At 39.5% G+C, this 21,783-nt stretch overlaps 2 protein-coding genes across 3 annotated transcripts in view; one reads left to right on the plus strand and one right to left on the minus strand.

The window, feature by feature from the left end:
- Window positions 1–1,798: 1,798 nt before the first annotated feature.
- Window positions 1,799–8,617, plus strand: LOC126176479 (uncharacterized). Of its 2 annotated transcripts, none has more exons than XM_049923636.1 (2): window positions 1,799–2,788; window positions 6,947–8,617. In XM_049923636.1, exon 2 carries the CDS (start codon window positions 7,829–7,831, stop codon window positions 8,342–8,344), a length of 516 nt encoding a protein of 171 aa, XP_049779593.1. In that variant the 5' UTR covers window positions 1,799–2,788; window positions 6,947–7,828; the 3' UTR covers window positions 8,345–8,617. The 2 variants fall into 2 exon arrangements, with proteins under 2 accessions (XP_049779593.1, XP_049779599.1); XM_049923642.1 differs by lacking the exon at window positions 1,799–2,788 and adding an exon at window positions 2,807–3,971.
- Window positions 8,618–11,487: 2,870 nt separating this feature from the next.
- The window catches only part of LOC126176495 (sedoheptulokinase-like), a 177,076-nt gene continuing 166,780 nt past the window's right edge, over window positions 11,488–21,783 (minus strand). Inside the window, exon 8 of the mRNA XM_049923689.1 lies at window positions 11,488–11,595. Within this exon, the coding sequence (XP_049779646.1) occupies window positions 11,517–11,595 (79 nt within the window). The 3' untranslated portion in view covers window positions 11,488–11,516. The remainder of the gene's footprint in view (window positions 11,596–21,783) is intronic.

Below are 21,783 nucleotides of genomic sequence, written 5' to 3' on the forward strand. Positions count from 1 at the left end.
TGGAATGCAAGAATTTTTGGCATGTGCAGTACCAGCACAAGACCTTGCCTAAATACATTGATGGGATCCACACTGCTGTGCTAGCTCTGGAGTTGTAAGAGTTGAAGGTGATGTGGTTAAGACCATATTAGAGGGCATGAAGCATGAGGACCATTTATGTGTAGCTTTTTCTAGGAAACTTACCACCTGTGTGGAATTAGATACCTTGGTTGCTGAGATGCAATCATTAAGATTTGCTGATGAGCAACAGGAGGTGGTGGTCACCTAGCTACTCCACCTGAGGGGAACCAGCAGGAGGCGGTGGGCTTTATGCTTTGTAAGGTTAAACCTAACGTCTGTTTCATGTGTGGTGACAGTAAACATTTTGTGCGGTCATGTCCAATGTAGCAGGGCCTTTGTCCAAACATCTGATGCCATAGGACACCAAACGGAAGAGGTATCTGTCTACCTGTTAAGAATTGCTCCCTCATTAGAGCCTATAAGTGCTTATTTGGATCCTGGAACTTCTGTTTCACTACTTGATTATAACTGGTACTTCAGATTTGAGAATTTGTGCAGAATTCCTCCTGTATGCCCCCACCCCCAGCCCCTACCCCCCAGTCTCAGAGATGTCATCTGGTCAATGGACAAAAGATACCTCTGGTAGGGGAGTTTCGGCACAAGTTAGGCATAATGGACTTTACATGGCCTATCAACTTAGTCATTGCTAAGAATTTGTCAGTTAATTTGATACTGGGCTGTGATTTCGTTGAGTGTACCAGTCTGACTCCTGATTATCAAGATCATACCTTATATTTCAAATTTTGTCCTAATGAAAGGCTAGCTTTGTGTTCATGCTGGCACTCTCAACCAATTAGTAATGTGCAGTTGGGGTCATCTGAGTTTGCCACTGATCATTTGGAACATGGTGATGCTAGGCAACTGTTGAGCATGTCATACCAATTTCCCAATGTCCTCACTAATAAATTAGGATTTTTATACAATGGTTTAACCATCAGCTGTTTATCTGCCCCATTAGTCATTTACTGGTTTCAGTTATTAGCCATCATCCAGGATGTAGGGTACATCAGATAAGTTAAAAGCATCCTATATTTCTTTGAAGCTGAACAATATTGAAATTATACAATGAAATTGTACAGACACCTGACATAATTTGTCTTAAAATACTGACAGTCATATCTCATGTCAGACAGACATCACAGGAAAAATAAGAACAACAGTTGTTTTTAACTAATCTGGTATACCCTGCATCCAGGATTATGGTTAATAGCCAAAACTGGTAGATGACTAATGAGACAAATAAACAGCAGATTGTTAAAATACATTTTATAAAATGATTTACAGCTATTGAACCTCACCTTGTGGAAACATTATAATAAATTAGGTGTCACTAGTAAGATCCGATGTAAGATTTGCTTGGTTGACAATACACCTGTTCATCAGGCACCTTATATATTATCCCTACCCAAGATGAAGATTTTGCACTGGCTAATAAATAATATGCTCTGAGGTGATGTCATTAGATCTTCAATTTCTTACTACACTACATCTATTTTTCTTGTTCCAAAAGGACAGAGTGGTGATTACTGGCCAGTTGTTGATTAAAGGGCACCCAAGGAGAAGTTTGTCTTGGAATCAGTTCCGTTGCCTGAGTTTCACAATTGCTTCACCTGGTTGGTATCTCAAGCAAGCCAACCATCAGATACCATTGACTGAAAGTTCTAAACTAGTAACAGCCTTTTGTACTGATTGGAACCTTTACAAGTTCCTTTCAGATTGCCTACGGGTGAAGTTGTGATGTATTGTCTTTTTGGCCATGTTTTGGAAGAGCTTAAGCTCAAATCCATTTATAACTATCTTGATAATGTGGTGGTTTATAGTGCTACATTCACAGACCATTTGGACCACCTCAAAGAAGGTTTGTTATGTCTTAGGGAGGCCAGGCTTATTGTCAACCCTTTTAAAATTACGTTGGCTCGTCCTTGTATATCCTTTTTGGGTCAGCTGGTTTTGGCTCCAGAAGTCAGCATTGTTCAGGAGCAGACATATATTCCTTGTGTCACTCTCCAGTCCCCCAAGAGCAAGAAGGGATTGGCCAGATTTGTTGGAATTATGAGTTTCTTTTGGATCCTTGTCCCTAATTTCATCCAATTGGCAGTGCCCTTGAACAATTTGTGCAAGAAAGGTGAGAACTTTCTTTGGGGAAGAGTCATCAGGCTTCCTTTGAGGCAATTAAAGCCACCTGTAGCAACCCTCTTGTGTTAGATGTCCTGGATTTTAGTGAGCCCTTTATTGTTCAGACCAACACATCCACTTCTGGGATAGTGGCAGTACTCCTTCAAGAACATGAGGGGCAGTGGCATCCCATTGCTTATGCATAGCACTACTTATCTGCCACTGAATTAAAACATTCAGTGTATTAGTGGGAAGCTTTAGCAGTTCTCTTCACCTTGGAGAAAAACAAGTTCTACCTAGACCTTAGGAAATTTGTGCTTGAGACTGATAATCAAGCATAGAATTAGGTATTAGCCTGTCCCAGAAAAAATCGTAGGGTTACTTGTTGGGCAGTCTACATTTTGTTTTAAACTTCATCATGTCAGGGGTCCAGACAACAGTGCACCCAAAGTTTTAAATCATATATATGAAGATTGTGACTCCCCACAAAACGTAGAGGATGGTGGACAACTTGCCTTGATTGGAGCTGTGTTGACTGAAGTTCGTGAACTTTTTTGCCATCTCAAGAAGAGACAGGAAGAAGATTTTCCAAATAAAACAAGGCTTTTAAATGGTGAGAACATAGTATGTTCTTATTAAAGATAATGTGTGTGTCAAAATTTCTTTGCCTCAGGTGTTGGTTCCCACTGCTTTTAAGGTGTTTTCATAGCTCTGTGGTGGGCAGTTATCTTAGGCAGCATATTGTTTGGCTGTCTATGTGTAAGAACGTAAGTCAGTTAGTGGGGGTTGTCAGTTATGCAAACAAGGGAGAACCAATTCTAACTCATGCAAGTGTCTTCTTGAGTCTACTCATGAGAGCAGATGCACGGCTCATCTCTTTGTGGGCTAAGTAGGACCCCTTTCATGGACCTACATGGAACCATTACATCTTGGTGGTGGTGGTGGATAGGTTTTCCTGTTTTAGCTGGTTAATTCCCAGTCACAGGGTCACCTGTGACCAATCTGTACAGCATCTTATCAAAATCTTTGCCGTCTTTGGACCACTGAGCACCCTAGTAAGTGATAATGCTCCAGTATTTATATCTGTGGAATTCTGGACATTTTGTTTTGTTCACGGAGTTAAGCATTTTACCACTTCACTACTCCTTACTAACCCTAGTCATACTTTGCTGAGTGCATGAACAGGAATTTGTAGGCAATGTCGATAATATTTCATTTTAGGTCCCCAAAAAATGCTGGGACTTTTCTATCCCAAGGTTAAATCTTGCTTTTAATGCTGCTCAGCGTGAGGCCATCAAGGTCACTACATCCTCATTAATCCTGGCCTTTCTGATTAAATATCCCTTGAGTAATATTTGGATAACTGATGAGCAGTTGTCTGAATGAGTCACCCCCCAAACCATGCACAATTGGAAGAGAGCAAGATGCAATATAGAGCTCACACACAGGCATCAGGCACTGAGATACAATTGTGGGGGGTGCCAGTTCAAGGGGAAGATCAGAGACCATGTGTTTGTGTTTAGGTTTAATGTTGGAGCCAAGGCTGGAGCAACTGGCTCACCATTATATAGGCCCATGCAAAATTTTAAGAGGAGGAGATTAGTGCTTAATGTCCCGTCGACAACAAGGTCATAAGAGATGGAGTAGAAGCTCGGATTACGGAGGGACAGAGAAGGAAATCAGCCATGCCCTTTCAAAGAAACCATCCCAGCATTTGCCTGAAGTGATTTAGGGAAATCACGGAAAACCTAAATCAGGATGGCCAGATGCGGGTTTGAGCCATCGTCCTCCTGAATGTAAGTCCAATATGCTAACCAGTGTGCCACCTCACTCGGTAAAATTTTAAGATTTCTGAGTTCAGTTAATATCTTGGTCCATAATGAATTGTTCAGGTAGATCTCAAGAGTACTTGTTAGTCAGGTTAGGAGGGTAACTAGCCCCATCTTTATCTTCTGCCCTTGGTGCTGAATCCTGGTGAGGCATCTTTGACTTTCAGAGGGGGAGGCTGAGGCATGTGGGCTCAGCCTTCTATCAATGTCACCCCTTGTTGACAATATTTGTCTAGACAACTTTGGAGATATGCCAGTTGCAAGTGGCATGATTGGTGAAGGTGCTGAGCCCAGGTTTCACTGTCAGCTATTTATTGCCCTATGAAGCAGTTTCCATGAGTGGGCATAGTATTTGGGAAAACACACCAGCGACTTGGAGGTTATTTGGCCAATTTGGCCTAGTCTCTTGCAGGCTTACAGAGTGGAAGGATGGCGGCCATCCTGTTCCAGTTAAGTAACTTCGATGTATGTCCTTACCTTTCGCTCTGGCAAATACTGCCAGAGTTATCATATACAATTTGTAGGCAATGATGACAGCCGCAACATTAGCCAACTCATAATAAAGGATGAAGTAACAGACTTAAAGAAACTTGTGCGCAATAAAGGTTATACAATTTACTATCCCACTCTTTACAGGTGTTTACATGAAAAGCAGGTGTTATTAAGATATTTATTTACAGTATCGAAGTTCACCCCCATCATGTATTTTGTCACAACACATATATGGTCCCTGGTCAGAGCAAGCAACTGTGGGAGATGAGATCAAGAAATGCTAGAATAGAACATAGTTGAACCATCTAGATCACCATACTGTAGTCCTTCGTTAGCAATGACCATACTTAATTGGAGTATTCATCTCATTAGATAAACAAGTCATAAATAAAATAATTGTACCTGCATACCCAAGACCTAAAGACCTTGATAAACACTTACAAAAATTCCATGATGTGAAATATCTGACAAGAATTGATTTAAAAGTTCATATTGGCAGGTTGAACTTAACATCAGAATTCAGAAAATATATGAACTTTATTTTTGGTGGCAGGGGTTATCAGTTTTGCACCATACCTTTTGTTAGTTCTGGAGTGTTCATCACTGCTTTAGACACAATACTAGGTTGAGAACTCCTAAAAAGTATAACACTGTATGTTGACAGCATTCTCATAGCAACAGGTACTTGGGAACAACATATACACTTTACAGAAAGAACACTAGGAATTTTCCACAAGCAGGAGTAATGGAAAATTTAAAAAAAAGAACATCTAAGTTTTCTAGAGAGGAGATCAAATTTCTAGGCCATATAATGTCCTTGCAAGGAATATGACCACATCCTGATAAAATTAGCACAATCAAGAATTTCTCATATCTAAACAACAAGAAGCTGTTAAAAGCATTTCCTTGTCTCTGCTCTTTCTTCCACCATTTCATACCAGACTAGTTATGAAATAGCAAAGAATTGCTAGGTTTACTTAATATGGCTTTGGACAGAGGAATGCACCAATGATTTTAATGCAATCAAAGAAGCATTAGTTAATTGAGAAATCTTACATCACCCTGATACGAGCAGAGATTTTTGTATCACTGCAGATGCCTCATACACAGCTGAGGCTTTTGTTTGTTTCAAATTCACCAAGAACAGGGCAAGTATGAAGTCAAAGTTATTAGCTTTGTAAGTAGAACACACACTGAATGCAAGTGTTCTTATTCAGTGGTGGAATTATAAACTCTATCAAATATGTGAGTATTCAAAAAAATTCAGTTACTACATTTATGGTAAAAACATAAAGATGTACACTGATCAACAAGTTTTGATGTCATGCAGATTATTATACCCATGTATAGCATGTTGGGCATTGTCTTTACAAGAATAATCTTATGAAGCAATTCAAATAGCAGGCAAATAAAACATTGTAGCTGACATATTGTCTAGGTTGCCACAAGGTCTAATTGAAAATGCAGATACACTAGAACAAGTAACAGACTATCACATTTCACTCATAAAAGACAAACACAACCAACAATAATATATTGACGTGTGCAGAAACATGAAAGAGTTACAAGAAGCAGAGCTGTGTTGGCACGAGGTGAGAACACAGCTGTAAAACAACAACAAAAGCAGTTTGGGGCAGACCAGGGGTTCCCAACATTCTTTAGACCATTACCCCTAAGTGCAATGAGATTAGCTAGTACTCCTGGCCTCCACCTCCCCCCCTCCCCTTCCCCTCACATTATCATTAAATTTTAGCACCTAACTGAACTACAGAATGTAAGACTTTTATTTTAAAAATGATAAAAGATGAATGATATTTAGTTCATGTTTGTGCGTGGGGAAAGGGGGGGGGGGAAGGGGGTTGTAATGAATGATGAAGGAATTCAAGCTGCATTGCAAGTGCTACCCACAATTCTTTCTTGGATAAGAAAGCTAACTATCCACAGTGAGGTTAGACACTTGTTACAAGACATACTTAGCCTGCATTACTCCTCTCGGATGTGCCACTTACTCGACCTGCACACTGCAGCCCCTTTATGATTTGATGGGACTTCAAAGTCCCACTTTATAAAAATGAGTGTAGAACATTCTTCAACATTTGAACAGCCGCGGAAATGCAGGCCGCCGTTTAGTCTTGCTTTGGTATATCGTTAATGCATCGCAGTTCTTTCATGGCTGTATTATCTGTGAAGCCAAAGCAATTTCAATTTCAGCGTGTGCAGTCCTTGCGGTATTTTGTTATATGCAGTTGCAGGGTGATCGTTCAGTTTTTATTCCGTGCATTTCCTGTGAGAACCCAATCTTCACAATTTTTTTGTGCTGCTTGGTAAGTCAGTTTATGCTAATATTTAGCTAGAAGCGGAATGTATTACATATCCTTAGAATAAATTTATAAAGATAAATTTGGTTCTTGTAAGTCCCATCAGGCCTATAGATGTGTTTTGCATAACAGGCTATGGCAAGAAAGTTGAAGGATGAAGAGATACTGTAGTCATTCCTGGAGGACTTTCCATCTGATGTTGATATGCCTGATGAGGAAAGTAGTGATTCTGATACAGAACAAGTATTAGAAAAATTCAAACTCAACAATGTACAAGTGCAAAGAACAAAAAGATATATCACACCATCCACCAGTCGACAAGAGAATATTACCACTTGTTCTCAAGAAGCTGAAGAAACACATTTTGAAGACGGTAGTGATTTTGAAAATGACCTGACAGACGACAAATAAGAAAGCAACAATGTGCAAGTGCAACAAGTGTGAAATAACAAAAAGCACGCTAGTAGTAGTAGTAGTAGTAGTAGTAGTAGTAGTAGTAGTACTAGTAGCTGCTAGGTGCAAAGATAATACAGACTCTCACTCTGCTGAAAATGAATGAAATACCAAAATTGTCAATCATAATTTAAAAGTTTCTCATAAATTTAGGAGACAAAACTGTGTAACACTTGTGAATTCATATGTTATATATTCAGATTTCAGTGGATGAATATCTTTCCTTCAGCTCAAGCATATGGTAATTCAGGGACTTCTGACAGAAGGTAAAACAGTTTTAAAGAAAAGAGGAAAACCAAAGCAAGAAATGTGTCCCAGCTCTTTACTGAATAAAAGAAGGAAGAAATGTTTTTCACCTTCAAATGAAATTCAAACCCAAAATCTTGGAGTTTATTGGCCAAATTTTGTTACAAATTGTTATAGATGTGAAAACTGTGGTATTCGTAATATAGAATCAAGGCCTCATTCTAAAAATTCTTATGTATTCTTGTGGATAATGAACTGAAATGGAAAAAACATATTAATAATGTCTGTAAGAAACTGAGCTCTGTCATATTCTTAATGATGCAGCTATCACAGTATTCAGACAAGAACCTTCTGTGTACAGTGTATCATGGACTTTTCAAACCATACTTACAGTATGGAGTGACTGTGTGGGGAAACTCAAACAAACAAGAGACAAAACGAGTGTTCAGATTACAAAAAAAAGCAATTAGGACCATTTTAAGAAGAAAGACCTCTGAAACATGCAGAAACTGTTTCAAGAATTTAGATATCTTAACTTTTTCATCATTGTATATATACAAAACAATAATGTACATCACAAAAGGTAGTGAGGACTGGATTACAAATGCTAGTGTACACACCCACAATACAAGAAAGAAGAATGAAGTACGGAGCATACCCCACCGACTGGCAGGGCTAGAAAAAGGACCCCAATACTCTGGTATCAGACTACTAAGAAGTCTGCCCAAAACCCTGCAAGATAGTGTACTTCACAATGACTTTCCAAAGAAACTTAAAGACTATCTCATTGGAAAAGAGTTTTACAGTGTTGCAGAATACTTATGCCATTAAATTTGTATATATTGTTACTCATTATCAGTGATGTCAAAATGTAAGCTAAAGGTGTAGAAAAATAAGTGATAAAGAATATTAATACTTTGACATGTCCTATATTACACGTACATTTACTGTACACAATGTAATCTTACAGGATCAAATAAAATTCAATTCAATTCAATTCAAATGTTCTCATTGTAAAGTGTTTTTGTGTGCCAATGAAAGAAAAAACAGTTAAGAGTATCACTTTTCAAGAAGTAATGTTTGTTACTGTCTGTACTGTTGTGACCTGATGGGACTCTTAAATCCCTTTTTGAAAAAAAAATTAATAAAATTTGCATAATATTATTTCGTGTGGTTTTTCTTTATACTAAACCTATTTCCTAACAACTAGAATACCATAGAAAAATTTCAAAATGTCAAAGTCAAAAAATAAAAATTGCAGGCCATAAAGGATTAAAATTAAACAAGTTAAAATGTGTGCACTATACTTACTGTTCATAAATGACTTGATTACTGCACTCCTTACTTCTGAACTGGCAGAAACTGTAAGATTTCAGACTGTTAATGCTTTGTGGCTGCCCGTGGCCACTAATATGAATAATAATAATAGTAATAATAATAATACTGTGTACAGCACTGTAGTAGCCCTTATGTAGTTACTGCTGTGTCATACTATCAATTAATTCATTTATCTGCTTCAAAGTGAGTAATGAAGCAATTTCTGGACTACTGCAGGTACTATCTACAACTTGGAGAAGTCATTTTCTTGAGATATTTAGCATTTGTTACTTATATGACTCCATTTTATTGTCAGTGATGTATGGGACAAAGCACAACACATGTATGTAGTGGGTGGATTACGGTATGTGATGAATTGTAACCTTCATCACATTACAGATACTAGCTACTAACTGAGTAATTTTTAATAACTTAAATAGTAATTATTAATAACTTACATAATCAGAATCAGAATCTTAAAAACTGTGATATAGTAATTATGTTTTGAAAATAATTTTTTGCGTGACCGAAACAGACTCGAATTGTTTACTATTTACCCCTCAGAAGTTTTCATTTTACTCCTCAGGCGGTAATTACCCACTGGTTGGGAGCCACTGCTGTAGACAATAATGTATTGTTCTGTAGGAGACATCATAATACAGGCACTTAGTGTGTTTGCATTCTGTATTAAAGTGTAGGTAAACTGGCTTGATATACATATAATGCCCAGGGGCATTATGTTACTTTGAAGTGTGTAAGTAAACTTCACTGTTTTGCTAGTCTCTCAATATGTTACAAAAAGTACAGTGCACCCTACTTTGCCTAGAAAACACTTGAAATGATTGCTGTTGATATTGTTGATCCATACCAGACTGCCTGTGGAAGCATCAAATATGATATTGGATTACTTGTCTTTTTACAATTTTGTAAAGCTGTATGCTGCTAAGTCCATTATGGCTGAAGCAATTTGTTAAAGAATTTCAAATGGTTACATTTCCACAGTAGGAAAATCCAAGTTACTTCTAACAGGCAATGCATCTTACTTCATTGGCTATAAATGGAGATAATTCTTGCAGATAATAGCATACAAATAATTTGAATATCATTTTTTACACCATGAGCAAATCCTTGCAAATGCATGTTCTGCCAATTGAACAGGTTCATATGCACTTATACACATGAGCAACACACTTAATGGGTGCAGTACCTTGATTTGTTTGAGCAGGTTGTGAACCATGTACCTACACTCCTGGAAATGGAAAAAAGAACACATTGACACCGGTGTGTCAGACCCACCATACTTGCTCCGGACACTGCAAGAGGGCTGTACAAGCAATGATCACACGCACGGCACATCTGACACACCAGGAACCGCGGTGATGGCCGTGGAATGGCGCTAGCTGCGCAGCATTTGTGCACCGCCGCCGTCAGTGTCAGCCAGTTTGCCGTGGCATACGGAGCTCCATCGCAGCCTTTAACACTGGTAGCATGCCGCGACAGCGTGGACGTGAACCGCATGTGCAGTTGACGGACTTTGAGCGAGGGCGTATAGTGGGCATGCGGGAGGCCGGGTGGACGTACCGCCGAATTGCTCAACACGTGGGGCGTGAGGTCTCCACAGTACATCGAAGTTGTCGCCAGTGGTCGGCGGAAGGTGCACGTGCCCGTTGACCTGGGACCGGACCGCAGCGACGCACGGATGCACGCCAAGACCGTAGGATCCTACGCAGTGCCGTAGGGGACCGCACCGCCACTTCCCAGCAAATTAGGGACACTGTTGCTCCTGGGGTATCGGCGAGGACCATTCGCAGCCGTCTCCATGAAGCTGGGCTACGGTCCCGCACACCGTTAGGCCGTCTTCCGCTCACGCCCCAACATCGTGCAGCCCGCCTCCAGTGGTGTCGCGACAGGCGTGAATGGAGGGACGAATGGAGACGTGTCGTCTTCAGCGATGAGAGTCGCTTCTGCCTTGGTGCCAATGATGGTCGTATGCGTGTTTGGCGCCGTGCAGGTGAGCGCCACAATCAGGACTGCATACGAACGAGGCACATAGGGCCAACACCCGGCACCATGGTGTGGGGAGCGATCTCCTACACTGGCCGTACACCACTGGTGATCGTCGAGGGGACACTGAATAGTGCACGGTACATCCAAACCGTTATCGAACCCATCGTTCTACCATTCCTAGACCGGCAAGGGAACTTGCTGTTCCAACAGGACAATGCACGTCCGCATGTATCCCGTGCCACCCAACGTGCTCTAGAAGGTGTAAGTCAACTACCCTGGCCAGCAAGATCTCCGGATCTGTCCCCCATTGAGCATGTTTGGGACTGGATGAAGCGTCGTCTCACGCGGTCTGCACGTCCAGCACGAACGCTGGTCCAACTGAGGCGCCAGGCGGAAATGGCATGGCAAGCCGTTCCACAGGACTACATCCAGCATCTCTACGATCGTCTCCATGGGAGAATAGCAGCCTGCATTGCTGCGAAAGGTGGATATACACTGTACTAGTGCCGACATTGTGCATGCTCTGTTGCCTGTGTCTACGTGCCTGCGGTTCTGTCAGTGTGATCATGTGATGTATGTGACCCCAGGAATGTGTCAATAAAGTTTCCCCTTCCTGGGACAATGAATTCACGGTGTTCTTATTTCAATTTCCAGGAGTGTATTTATAACACACAATATACTACTGCGGACTTGAAGTTGTATGTCCAAGAAAATGAGTGGGTAGACACTCTTCTGTAATGTCCAAGACAAGCAGAATCCTATGAAGAAAAGGCAAGATCTGTGTTAACTGCACTCATTCATTAAGCACAGCTTAAAAAATCACAGTATTCCAAAAATATTAGTAATACCCAAAATTATGAAGTAGGAAATTACATTTTACTCAGAACTCACTGCAAATCTTCACACATAGGGGGGGGGGGGGGGGGGGGGGGGGGGGGGGGGGGGGGAAGAGGCATGCGGGTACTGCTTTATAAAGGATCACATATCATCACATGCACTCCACACCCAGGGTATTATTTGTTCAGATATCCTAGACCCAGGTTGTAGCATTGCTCTTGGGGGACGAAAAGAAAAAGAATTGTTATTTTATATATATATATATATATATATAATAGAAGGAAACATTCCACGTGGGAAAAATATATTTAAAAAGAAAGATGATGAGACTTACCAAACAAAAGCGCTGGCAGGTCGATAGACACACAAACAAACACAAACATACACACAAAATTCTAGCTTTCGCAACCAACGGTTGCCTCGTCAGGAAAGAGGGAAGGAGAAGGAAAGACAAAAGGATATGGGTATTAAGGGAGAGGGTAAGGAGTCATTCCAATCCCGGGAGCGGAAAGACTTACCTTAGGGGGAAAAAAGGACAGGTATACACTTGCACACACACACATATCCATCCACACATACACAGACACAAGCAGGTATTTGTATATATATATATATATATATATATATATATATATATATATATATATATATAAAACAAAGATGATGTGACTTACCAAAAGAAAGTGCTGGCAGGTCGACAGACACACAAACGAACACAAACATACACACAAAATTCAAGCTTTCGCAACAAACTGTTGCCTCATCAGGAAAGAGGGAAGGAGAGGGAAAGACGAAAGGATGTGGGTTTTAAGGGAGAGGGTAAGGAGTCATTCCAGTCCCGGGAGCGGAAAGACTTACCTTAGGGGGAAAAAAGGACGTGTACACACTCGCACACACACACACATATTTTCCCCCTAAGGTAAGTCTTTCCGCTCCCGGGACTGGAATGACTCCTTACCCTCTGCCTTAAAACCCACATCCTTTCGTCTTTCCCTCTCCTTCCCTCTTTTCTGATGAGGCAACAGTTTGTTGCGAAAGCTTGAATTTTGTGTGTATGTTTGTGTTCATTTGTGTGTCTGTCGACCTGCCAGCACTTTCATTTGGTAAGTCACATCATCTTTGTTTTTAGATATATTTTTCCTTCGTGGAATGTTTCCTTCTATTATAACTATATATATATATATATATATATATATATATATATATATATATATATATATATATATATATAATGTCAAAAAAGTGAATATTTTGGTGGGCCACTTGGCAACAGAATCAGGGATTGATTACACTATTATAATAACATACGTTGAGCATTAAATACCTGAATAAGAGCAGCATATTGATATATATATTTGAGGTTGTTCGGAAGAAACATTATCATTTCTGTGCATTTTTATAGTCGCGATTTAGTTATACCCGGATCAACACTAAGGGACCAGAAAATTTATAGACTTTAAAAGAAATGCAACACTACACAAAAAAGTTGGTTCAGAAATAATAGGAAAACGATAATGTTCCTTCTGCCTCATGCTGCGTTCGGCCCATCAGTGTGATCGTAATTTCTGGTGATGAAGTGACACAAAATAATTATAATTCAAGTAAATGAGGAGATGGAAATCATCAAGGTTAATTTATTAAAATAAGCACACTTATCTGTAACACACCTTTTTTTTTAATGCTACGTACCTTTTCATATTAAATTACAATAGATGACCATTGTGGTTAAATACTTTATACATAACAGTCAAAATGTCCTCTTGATGCTGTCTGTTCGTAACCAGTTACAAGAAACTACATGTTTTCTGATTGAAAAAAAAACATTTAGCATATTCACTCAATATTTTCACATAGAATATAATATACTGTTGCGGAACGCAGCAAGTCTGCGTCCGCCTTTTATAGAATACAAACAGTAAAAGGTGAGGCGCCAAAAGCCTCATTTGTCTTGAAACAACAGAATTCTTTTTTGTACCATTAATCGATACATGTACATAGAGATTTACAGGCACCGTGCAAGAACGGCAAAAATAAAGAATAATAGACTCTGTCGCTGCTATGCGATGGTTCATTCCTTTTACTTTACAATTGTTCGATAACTTTAGGCCATCAGGCATTTACTATTGAGCGTATATTAATGTTTGTAAGGCGAAAATTACTAATATTACAAGGTTTTCACCCACACAAAGATTCAAAAGAAGTTTCGATATACATACAACTAGTAAATAAAAGCTATGAATGGTAGGTACCAGCTATTACATATTCTGACTTTGTTTGGAATGAGCATTAAGTTTCCAACATGTGTTTGTATCAGTGACACAAGATCTACTCTAGCTGGAGTTGTACTTATCTGCACATTGCTGAATACTTTCCCTGCTTAGTGCATTTTAAGCCTATGTCATTTATTCTACGAAGAATGTAAAAGATGTTCAAGAAGTGTTAAAAATAAATGAATAGTAAAATACCAGACAATGATATCCTATCAATAGATGAAACTGATTTCTGCAGATACACTGTTCTAGTGACATGTATCGTTTAAACACAACATGCTCACACACTTATATTTAACATACTAGCTAATTCGCAAAGTAAACATTAGTAGTACACTCACACAAAATGCTGCTAAACAATGTGAATGGTAGTGTGCTGCTGATGTGAAACTTGTAACTGGAGGTTTCTTTCCTCTACTCCTGTGGGTGACCATTTGTTTGTTTTGTAATTGAATAATTTCTAAAATTAGATTTTTTTCCACTCATGTACTTTAGGTAGTGATATGTTGTAGTGAATTTTTTCTGAGCTGACTTTTAAGTGGATATAAGTATATCAAATGTTAGCTTCATGACATATGAATCCTACAGTTAGGTTCTAAAGTATATTTTAAAATACCAAAAGTAGGTTAAGTAAAGTTTGTAAAAACATGTGACTGGTTAATGGATAAAATGACTTGGACAGAAAATCAGTAAATGTAAAAGCCAATACCAAATAAGAACATACATATGAAAGGACCTAGACTTTTATTATAGTGAAAAACAAACTAGTGGTGTGTATGTGGTCAACTGTGACCAATTGTGTGTTGGGGTAGAGAATTAGTGCATTGTGTGTAATGCTGATCCTTGGCGGGTGCTAAATGAATGTTGGGACAAGTAAACAGCATTTCTGCTGGACACAGAAGTATGCAGCGACCTTGTGAAAAAACTGAAGCTTTTTCCTCCAAAAGAGTGCACTACGTAATGGGTGCCAATGGACACCACTGCACAGGAGTTCAAGACACATCCCCAACAGCAATCCTTGATAAGAAAACTTCACATTACATACACTATGTGATCAAAAGTATCCAGACACATAGCTGAGAATGACTTACAAGTTCATGGCGCCCTCCATTGGTAATGCTGGAATTCAGTATGGTGTTGGTCCACCCATAGCCTTGATGACAGCTTCCACTCTCACAGGCACACATTCAATCAGGTGCTGGAATGTTTCTTGGGGAATGGCAGCCCATTCTTGATGGAGTGCTGCACTGAGGAGAAGTTCAATGTCGGTTGCTGAGGCCTGGCATGGAGTAGGCATTCCAAAACATCCCAAAGGCATTCCATAGGATTCAGGTCAGGACTCCGTGCAGGCCAATCCATTACAGGGATTTTATTGTCAAGTAACCACTCTGACACAGGCAGTGCATTATGAACAGGTGTTCAATCATGTTGAAAGATGCAGTCACCATCCCCAAATTGCTCTTCAACAGTGGGAAGCAAGAAGGTACTTAAAACATCAATGTAGTCCTGTTCTATGATAGTGCCTTGCAAAAGCCCCCTCCACGAGAAACATGACCACATCATAACACCTCCGCCTCTGAATATTACTGTTGGCACTACACACGCTGGCAGATGATGTTCACCAGGCATTCGCCATACCCTCACCCTGCCATCAGATCACCACATTGTGTACCGTGATTCATCACTCCACACAACGTTTTACAACTGTTCAATCGTCCAATGTTTGCTCTCCTTACATCAAGCGAGGCATCATTTGGCACTGACCAGTGTGATGTGTGGCTTGTGAGCAGCCACTCAACCACGAATCCAAGTTTTCTCACCTCCCGCCTAACTGTCATAGTACTTGCAGTTGATCCTGATGCAGTTTGGAATTCCTGTGTGATGGTCTGGATTGATGTCTACCTATTACACATTACAACCCTCTTCAACTGTTGGTGGTCTCTGTCAGCCAACAGGTGAGGTCGGCCTGTATGCTTTTGTGCTGTACATGTCCCTTCATGTTTCCATTTCACTATCATATCAAAAACAGTGTACCTATGGATGTTTAAGAGAGTGGAAATCTCACATTCAAATGTGTGACACAAGTAACACCCAGTCACCAGACCATGTTCGAAGTCCGTGAATTCCGCGGAGTGCCCGTGTCTGCTCTCTCATGATGTCTAATGACTTCTGAGGTCACTGATATGGAGTACCTGGCAATAGGTGGCAGCATAATGCACCTAATATGAAAAACATATGTTTTTGGGGGTGTCTGGATACTTTTGATCACATACTGTGTAAATATGATGTGCTGTGTCAAGTGGTCATGCCTAAATTAAGCTGCAGCTGCACCAGAATTAAAATGTACATGGTAATATGCATAAAAGTAAACAAAATTATGGACACAGTGCTATTTGTGCAAATTTAACAACTTTTGACCTTTGCGAACAAGCAGTGTTTTATCCAAACAAAGAAGGAGCTTCCAAATTTGTCTGAATTTACATTGTTGTTGTTGTTGTGGTCTTCAGTCCTGAGACTGGTTTGATGCAACTCTCCATGCTACTCTATCCTGTGCAAGCTTCTTCATCTCCCAGTACTTACTGCTTAGTGTATTCATCTCTTGGTCTCCCTCTATGATTTTTACCCTCCACACTGCCCACCAATGCTAAATTTGTGAGCCCTTGGTGCCTCAGAACATGTCGTACCAACCGATCCCTTCTTCTTGTCAAGTTGTGCCACATACTCCTCTTCTCCCCAATTCTATTCAATACCTCCTCATTAGTTAAGTGATCTACCCGTCTAATCTTCAGCATTCTTCTGTAGCACCACATTTCAAAAGCTTCTATTCTCTTCTTGTCCAAACTATTTGTAGTCCATGTTTCACTTCCATACATGGCTACACTTCATACAAATACTTTCAGAAACGACTTCCTGACACTTAACTCTATAGTCGATGTTAAGAAATTTCTCTTCGTCAGAAATGCTTTCCTTGCCATTGCCAGTCTACATTTTATACCTCTCTACTTTGAACATCATCAGTTATTTTGCTCCCCAAATAGCAAAACTCCTTTACTACTTTAAGTGTCTCATTTCCTAATCTAATTCCCTCAGCATCACCCGACTTAATTTGACAACATTCCATTATCCTCATTTTGCTTTTGTTGATGTTCATCTTATATCCTCCTTTCAAGACACTGTCCATTCCGTTCAACTGCTCTTACAAGTCTTTTGCTGTCTCTGACAGAATTACAATGTCATCGGCGAACCTCAAAGTTTTTATTTCTTCTCCATGGATTTTAATACCTACTCCGAATTTTTCTTTTGTTTCCTTTACTGCTTGCTCAATATACAGATTGAATAACATCGGGGAGAGGCTACAACCCTGTCTCACTCCCTTCGCAACCGCTGCTTCCATTTCATGCACCTCGACTCATAACTGCCATCTGCTTTGTGTACAAATTGTAAATAGCCTTTTGCTCCTTGTATTTATCCCTGCCACCTTGAGAATTTGAAAGAGAGTATTCCAGTCAACATTGTCAAAAGCTTTCTCTAAGTCTACAAATGCTAGAGATGTAGGTTTGCTTTTCCTTAATCTATTTTCTAAGATAAGTCGTAGGGTCAGTATTGCCTCACGTGTTCCAACATTTCTACGGAATCCAAACTGATCTTCCCCGAGGTCGGCTTCTACCAGTTTTTCCATTCATCTGTAAAGAATTCGTGTTAGTATTTTGCAGCTGTGGCTTATTAAACTGATAGTTCTGTAATTTTCACATCTGTCAATACGTGCTTTCTTTGGGATTGGAATTATTATATTCTTCTTGAAGTCTGAGGGTATTTCACCTGTCTCATACATCTTGCTCACCAGATGGTAGAGTTTTGTCAGGACTGGCTCTCCCAAGGCTGTCAGTAGTTCTAATGGAATGTTGTCTACTCCCGAGGCCTTGTTTCGACTTAGGTCTTTCAGTGCTCTGTCAAACTCTTCATGCAGTATCGTATCTCCCATTTCATCTTCATCTACATCCTCTTCTATTTCCATAATATTGTCCTCAAGTACATCGCCCTTGTATAGACACTCTATATACTCCTTCCAACTTTCTGCTTTCCCTTCTTTGCTTAGAACTGGGTTTCCATCTGAGAATTTGATATTAATACAAGTGGCTCTCTTTCCTCTTTAGGTCTCTTTAATTTTCCTGTAGGCAGTATCTATCTTACCCCTAGTGAGATATGCCTCTACATCCTTACATTTGTCCTCTAGCCATCCCTGCTTAGCCATTTTGCACTTCCTGTCGATCTCATTTTTGAGACGTTAGTACACCTTTTTGCCTGCTTTATTTACTGCATTTTTATATTTTCTCCTTTAGTCAATTAAATTCAATATTTCTTCTGTTACCCAAGGATTTCTACCAGCCCTCATCTTTTTACCTACTTGATCCTCTGCTGCCTTCACTACTTCATCCCTCAAAGCTACCCATTCTTCTTCTACTGTATTTCTTTCCCTCATTCCTGTCAATTGTTCCCTTATGCTCTCCCTGAAACTCTGTACAACCTCTGGTTTAATCAGTTTATCCAGGTCCCATTTCCTTAATTTCCCACCTTTTTGCAGTTTCTTCAGCTTTAATCTACAGTTCGTAACTAATAGATTGTGGTCAGATAATTTACATTATTCTTGTGCAAAGAGCAATGACCAAGTCTTTCCAGTCAACAAAAATCTGATGAAAAAATGCATAATTGAACATCCTGACCTTATGTTCTTATCTACTGTTAAGAAACAAATTCAAATTTTTATCTTATGTGTATGTGTTTATCTGTGTAGTACACAGATCCTGTATGCACCCTAGTAGCGTGCCCTTTCGAAAGACTGTTGCCACAGTACGGATGTTGAGTGAATCATAGAGTCTCAGCACTGCTCCACATATGTGAGTGGATACTGAGTTGAGAACCACACTGTGTGCGTGGACAGCAGGCATTCTAAGCAAATGAAACCAGACCTCGTGATGCTGCTTGGGTGATGTCACACAACATGTGTCTCATGCAACAAGCCACGTATGACTTCTAGATCCCCATCTGATGTAATTCCTCTGATGGACTTACAGCCAGCATTGCATTGCATACTGATAAGTGTTTGGAATTATCACTCACCCTAAGATTATTTTGTTACTTATAGATGATGTTAAGACTTGCAAACAGACAAGCCTATGCCAACGACATCATAATGTGTGGATTGTACGCTCACTGAAACTGTTGTTACTAAACAAGTAAAAGAAATGTATACATGTTAACTTTTCTTTCTAATATGTATAAAAGTTAAATGACTACTCACAATCAAGCAACAAGTAGTCTCATAGTCATTCATTGCATTTTAATACACATTTCTAAAAAATATATATTTTGTATGTGTGTAAAGATTTCCTGTCTTGTTCCAAATGTAAGATATTTTATGCATAAATGCTTTTGTGGTAAAAGAAGGCATGGCCTTGAAATATTTTAGAGAGCAACTAGGATAATCCTGGATGTTCACATTTGTCTTTCTTCCTCCATCCATCAAAAAGTAAGCATGATGGCCTGTAGCTATAAATGATTTCTAACATAAAGAAAGGATTATAGCTTATCAGCATGTTGTGCCTCCATTCATCCACTAAATCACATATTTATCACTATATTTATTTTATTACTAATTTACATTGTTCATTTTTTCTTAGTGTATGATCAGAGCCAGCAGTCGTTCAGAGAAATTGTCCATGATTTTTTAAATCAGTGTGTGTGTGATTTCCCAAGGAACCAAACTGCTGAGGTCATCAGCCTTTGAATCAGTCATACAGCATAAAGTGGTTATCAAATCAGGATATGCAATTTACATTCTGTACAAAATTCCATCAGGGACACTTAAAAACCACATTCTAGTAAAGTTTTATCCAAAACATTTGACTGAGTGAAGGTGGAGGCCAACTCACATAGTGAACATTGATTCAGTGATAGCGAGCCAAGTTTGTGGCCGATCTGTAAGAACAGAGACAGTTTTGGTAGTACATGCTGCACAGTGGAAACACTGTTGGGAAAGTGTTCACATGTCACTATCATAGTCATTGTGAGGCATAACCCTTTCAATCAGTCATGATGTGGTAGAAAACCCAGAAATTTTCCAACATGGCTCCACCAGCCAAGCTCTGACAATAGTCAAGAAAGGATTTGTTGCCTTGGAAACTGGCATGAAAGCACACATCAGGTTGGGAGGAGGAAGGAAGTGGTGTGGCACTTGTACATTAGGATCTAACATAGACCCTGTTGTTCCTCCATTGGAGATAAGTCAGTCAGGTATGAGAAAAAGCTGCATTGAATCTTGCCATGTGAAATCAGCATGTCTATGTACACATATAGGAGGAAGGTGATAATAACTTACAATAGCATTTTTTTACTTGTCTGTTCAATACAGTTCATAGCACTATGTAATCCATGGGAAAAGAACAGTGAAAACTGGCAAAAGGTCCTAATAGCTTCTGGTGATTCAAAAAATCCATTGTCTTGGCAGGAAGCAGTGCTGTGTGTTCAGCAAGTACTTGAAAACGTACAGCAGTCATGGACCAACAATGTGGGATTTTGCTACACACTAAAAAAATGAAATTGCAAACATCTGCCACAACAACAGAGAAAATGTGACACAACTATTAGGAGAGACACACTGTGCATACAGGGTTTCCCTCCTAAGAGCTGTCAGGTGCATTTTCACTGGTGTTTTGGCAGATGTTTGCAATTTCATTTTTGCAGTGTGTAGTTGGAGTCAGCCCAAACAAATACCGCTGTCTTTCAAGTGCCACCCTGTGTCGATGGAAAGTGTCAGTTTGTTTCCTGTTACAAACAAAATATTTGTTTAAAGCAGAATTTTACATGCCCATTCGATAGAACAGTTATGAATTAGTCTCACATGATATTTGTTTTATCAATATGTATTAATAGGGCAGTAAAACATGAAGAATAACCAGTACTCCAGCAGCAACTGAGCAACACTGCTGTATGGTGGTAGCAGTAAGCATGGACCAGGGCAGTGCTGTCATTGCTGGACCACTCCTTGTTCTTCTTATTTTATTGCACCTGTTAATACATATCAATAAAACAAATATTGCACCATACCAGGGCTTCACAGCCAGTGTGCTCCACAAGTAGACAATGAGTACAGACATGTGAGCAGTGAGTACCATAACCTCGGCCCCCTCCATTGTCACATGGAATGTGGTGGGGAGCCATGTAGAGATTTGTGTAAATGAGGAAATTGAAACTGAGGGAAATGTTTGGACAAATCTAGACTACCGGTATCTTTATATCCCCTGTCACATTGCAGATTAATTACATCGAGCTGCAGATCAGTGCAAAATCTCTACTGGAAGCTTTTTGATTTTTCTCGTTCAATTACCCTACAAACTGTGGTACTCCACCTGTAGATGCATAAATTTCATGAAAGACCTGCATTTCTACATTTTCTTTAATGATGCTAGGAATGTTACATACAGTTCTGGTCCTATGATATCTACACTTTCATAGAGTGCTAAATAATATACGACAAACTGTTTACAAAGATTTCTCAAGTTAGCTCTGAATATCAACTGTTGTTATCTGTCTGGGTCACATGACTGTCATATTTGATAATGACACCTTGTAAAACTGTTCTGCCGGAAGTGGATATAAATATTCAGCTACAACTACCAGGCATTCTTTTATTAAATCACCATCTGTGAATACGCACAAGGGCTTTGCTAAAAGTAGTGCCATTTTGTACCTAATCTGAACAGCACATTCACTTGGTTTTTCTTTTCTTCCTCCTCTTCAGAAAGCTTTCTTTTAAATTTTAAAACCTCTTGTACATGCTCA

This window comes from Schistocerca cancellata, chromosome 1 (assembly GCF_023864275.1).
Source record: "Schistocerca cancellata isolate TAMUIC-IGC-003103 chromosome 1, iqSchCanc2.1, whole genome shotgun sequence".
In the NCBI taxonomy this organism is placed as follows: Eukaryota; Metazoa; Arthropoda; class Insecta; order Orthoptera; family Acrididae; genus Schistocerca; species Schistocerca cancellata.

Coding starts and splice junctions, on each gene's coding strand:
- LOC126176479 (XM_049923636.1), top strand. CDS start 7,829: ATGATGCAGCTATCACAGTATTCAGACAAGAACCTTCTGTGTACAGTG.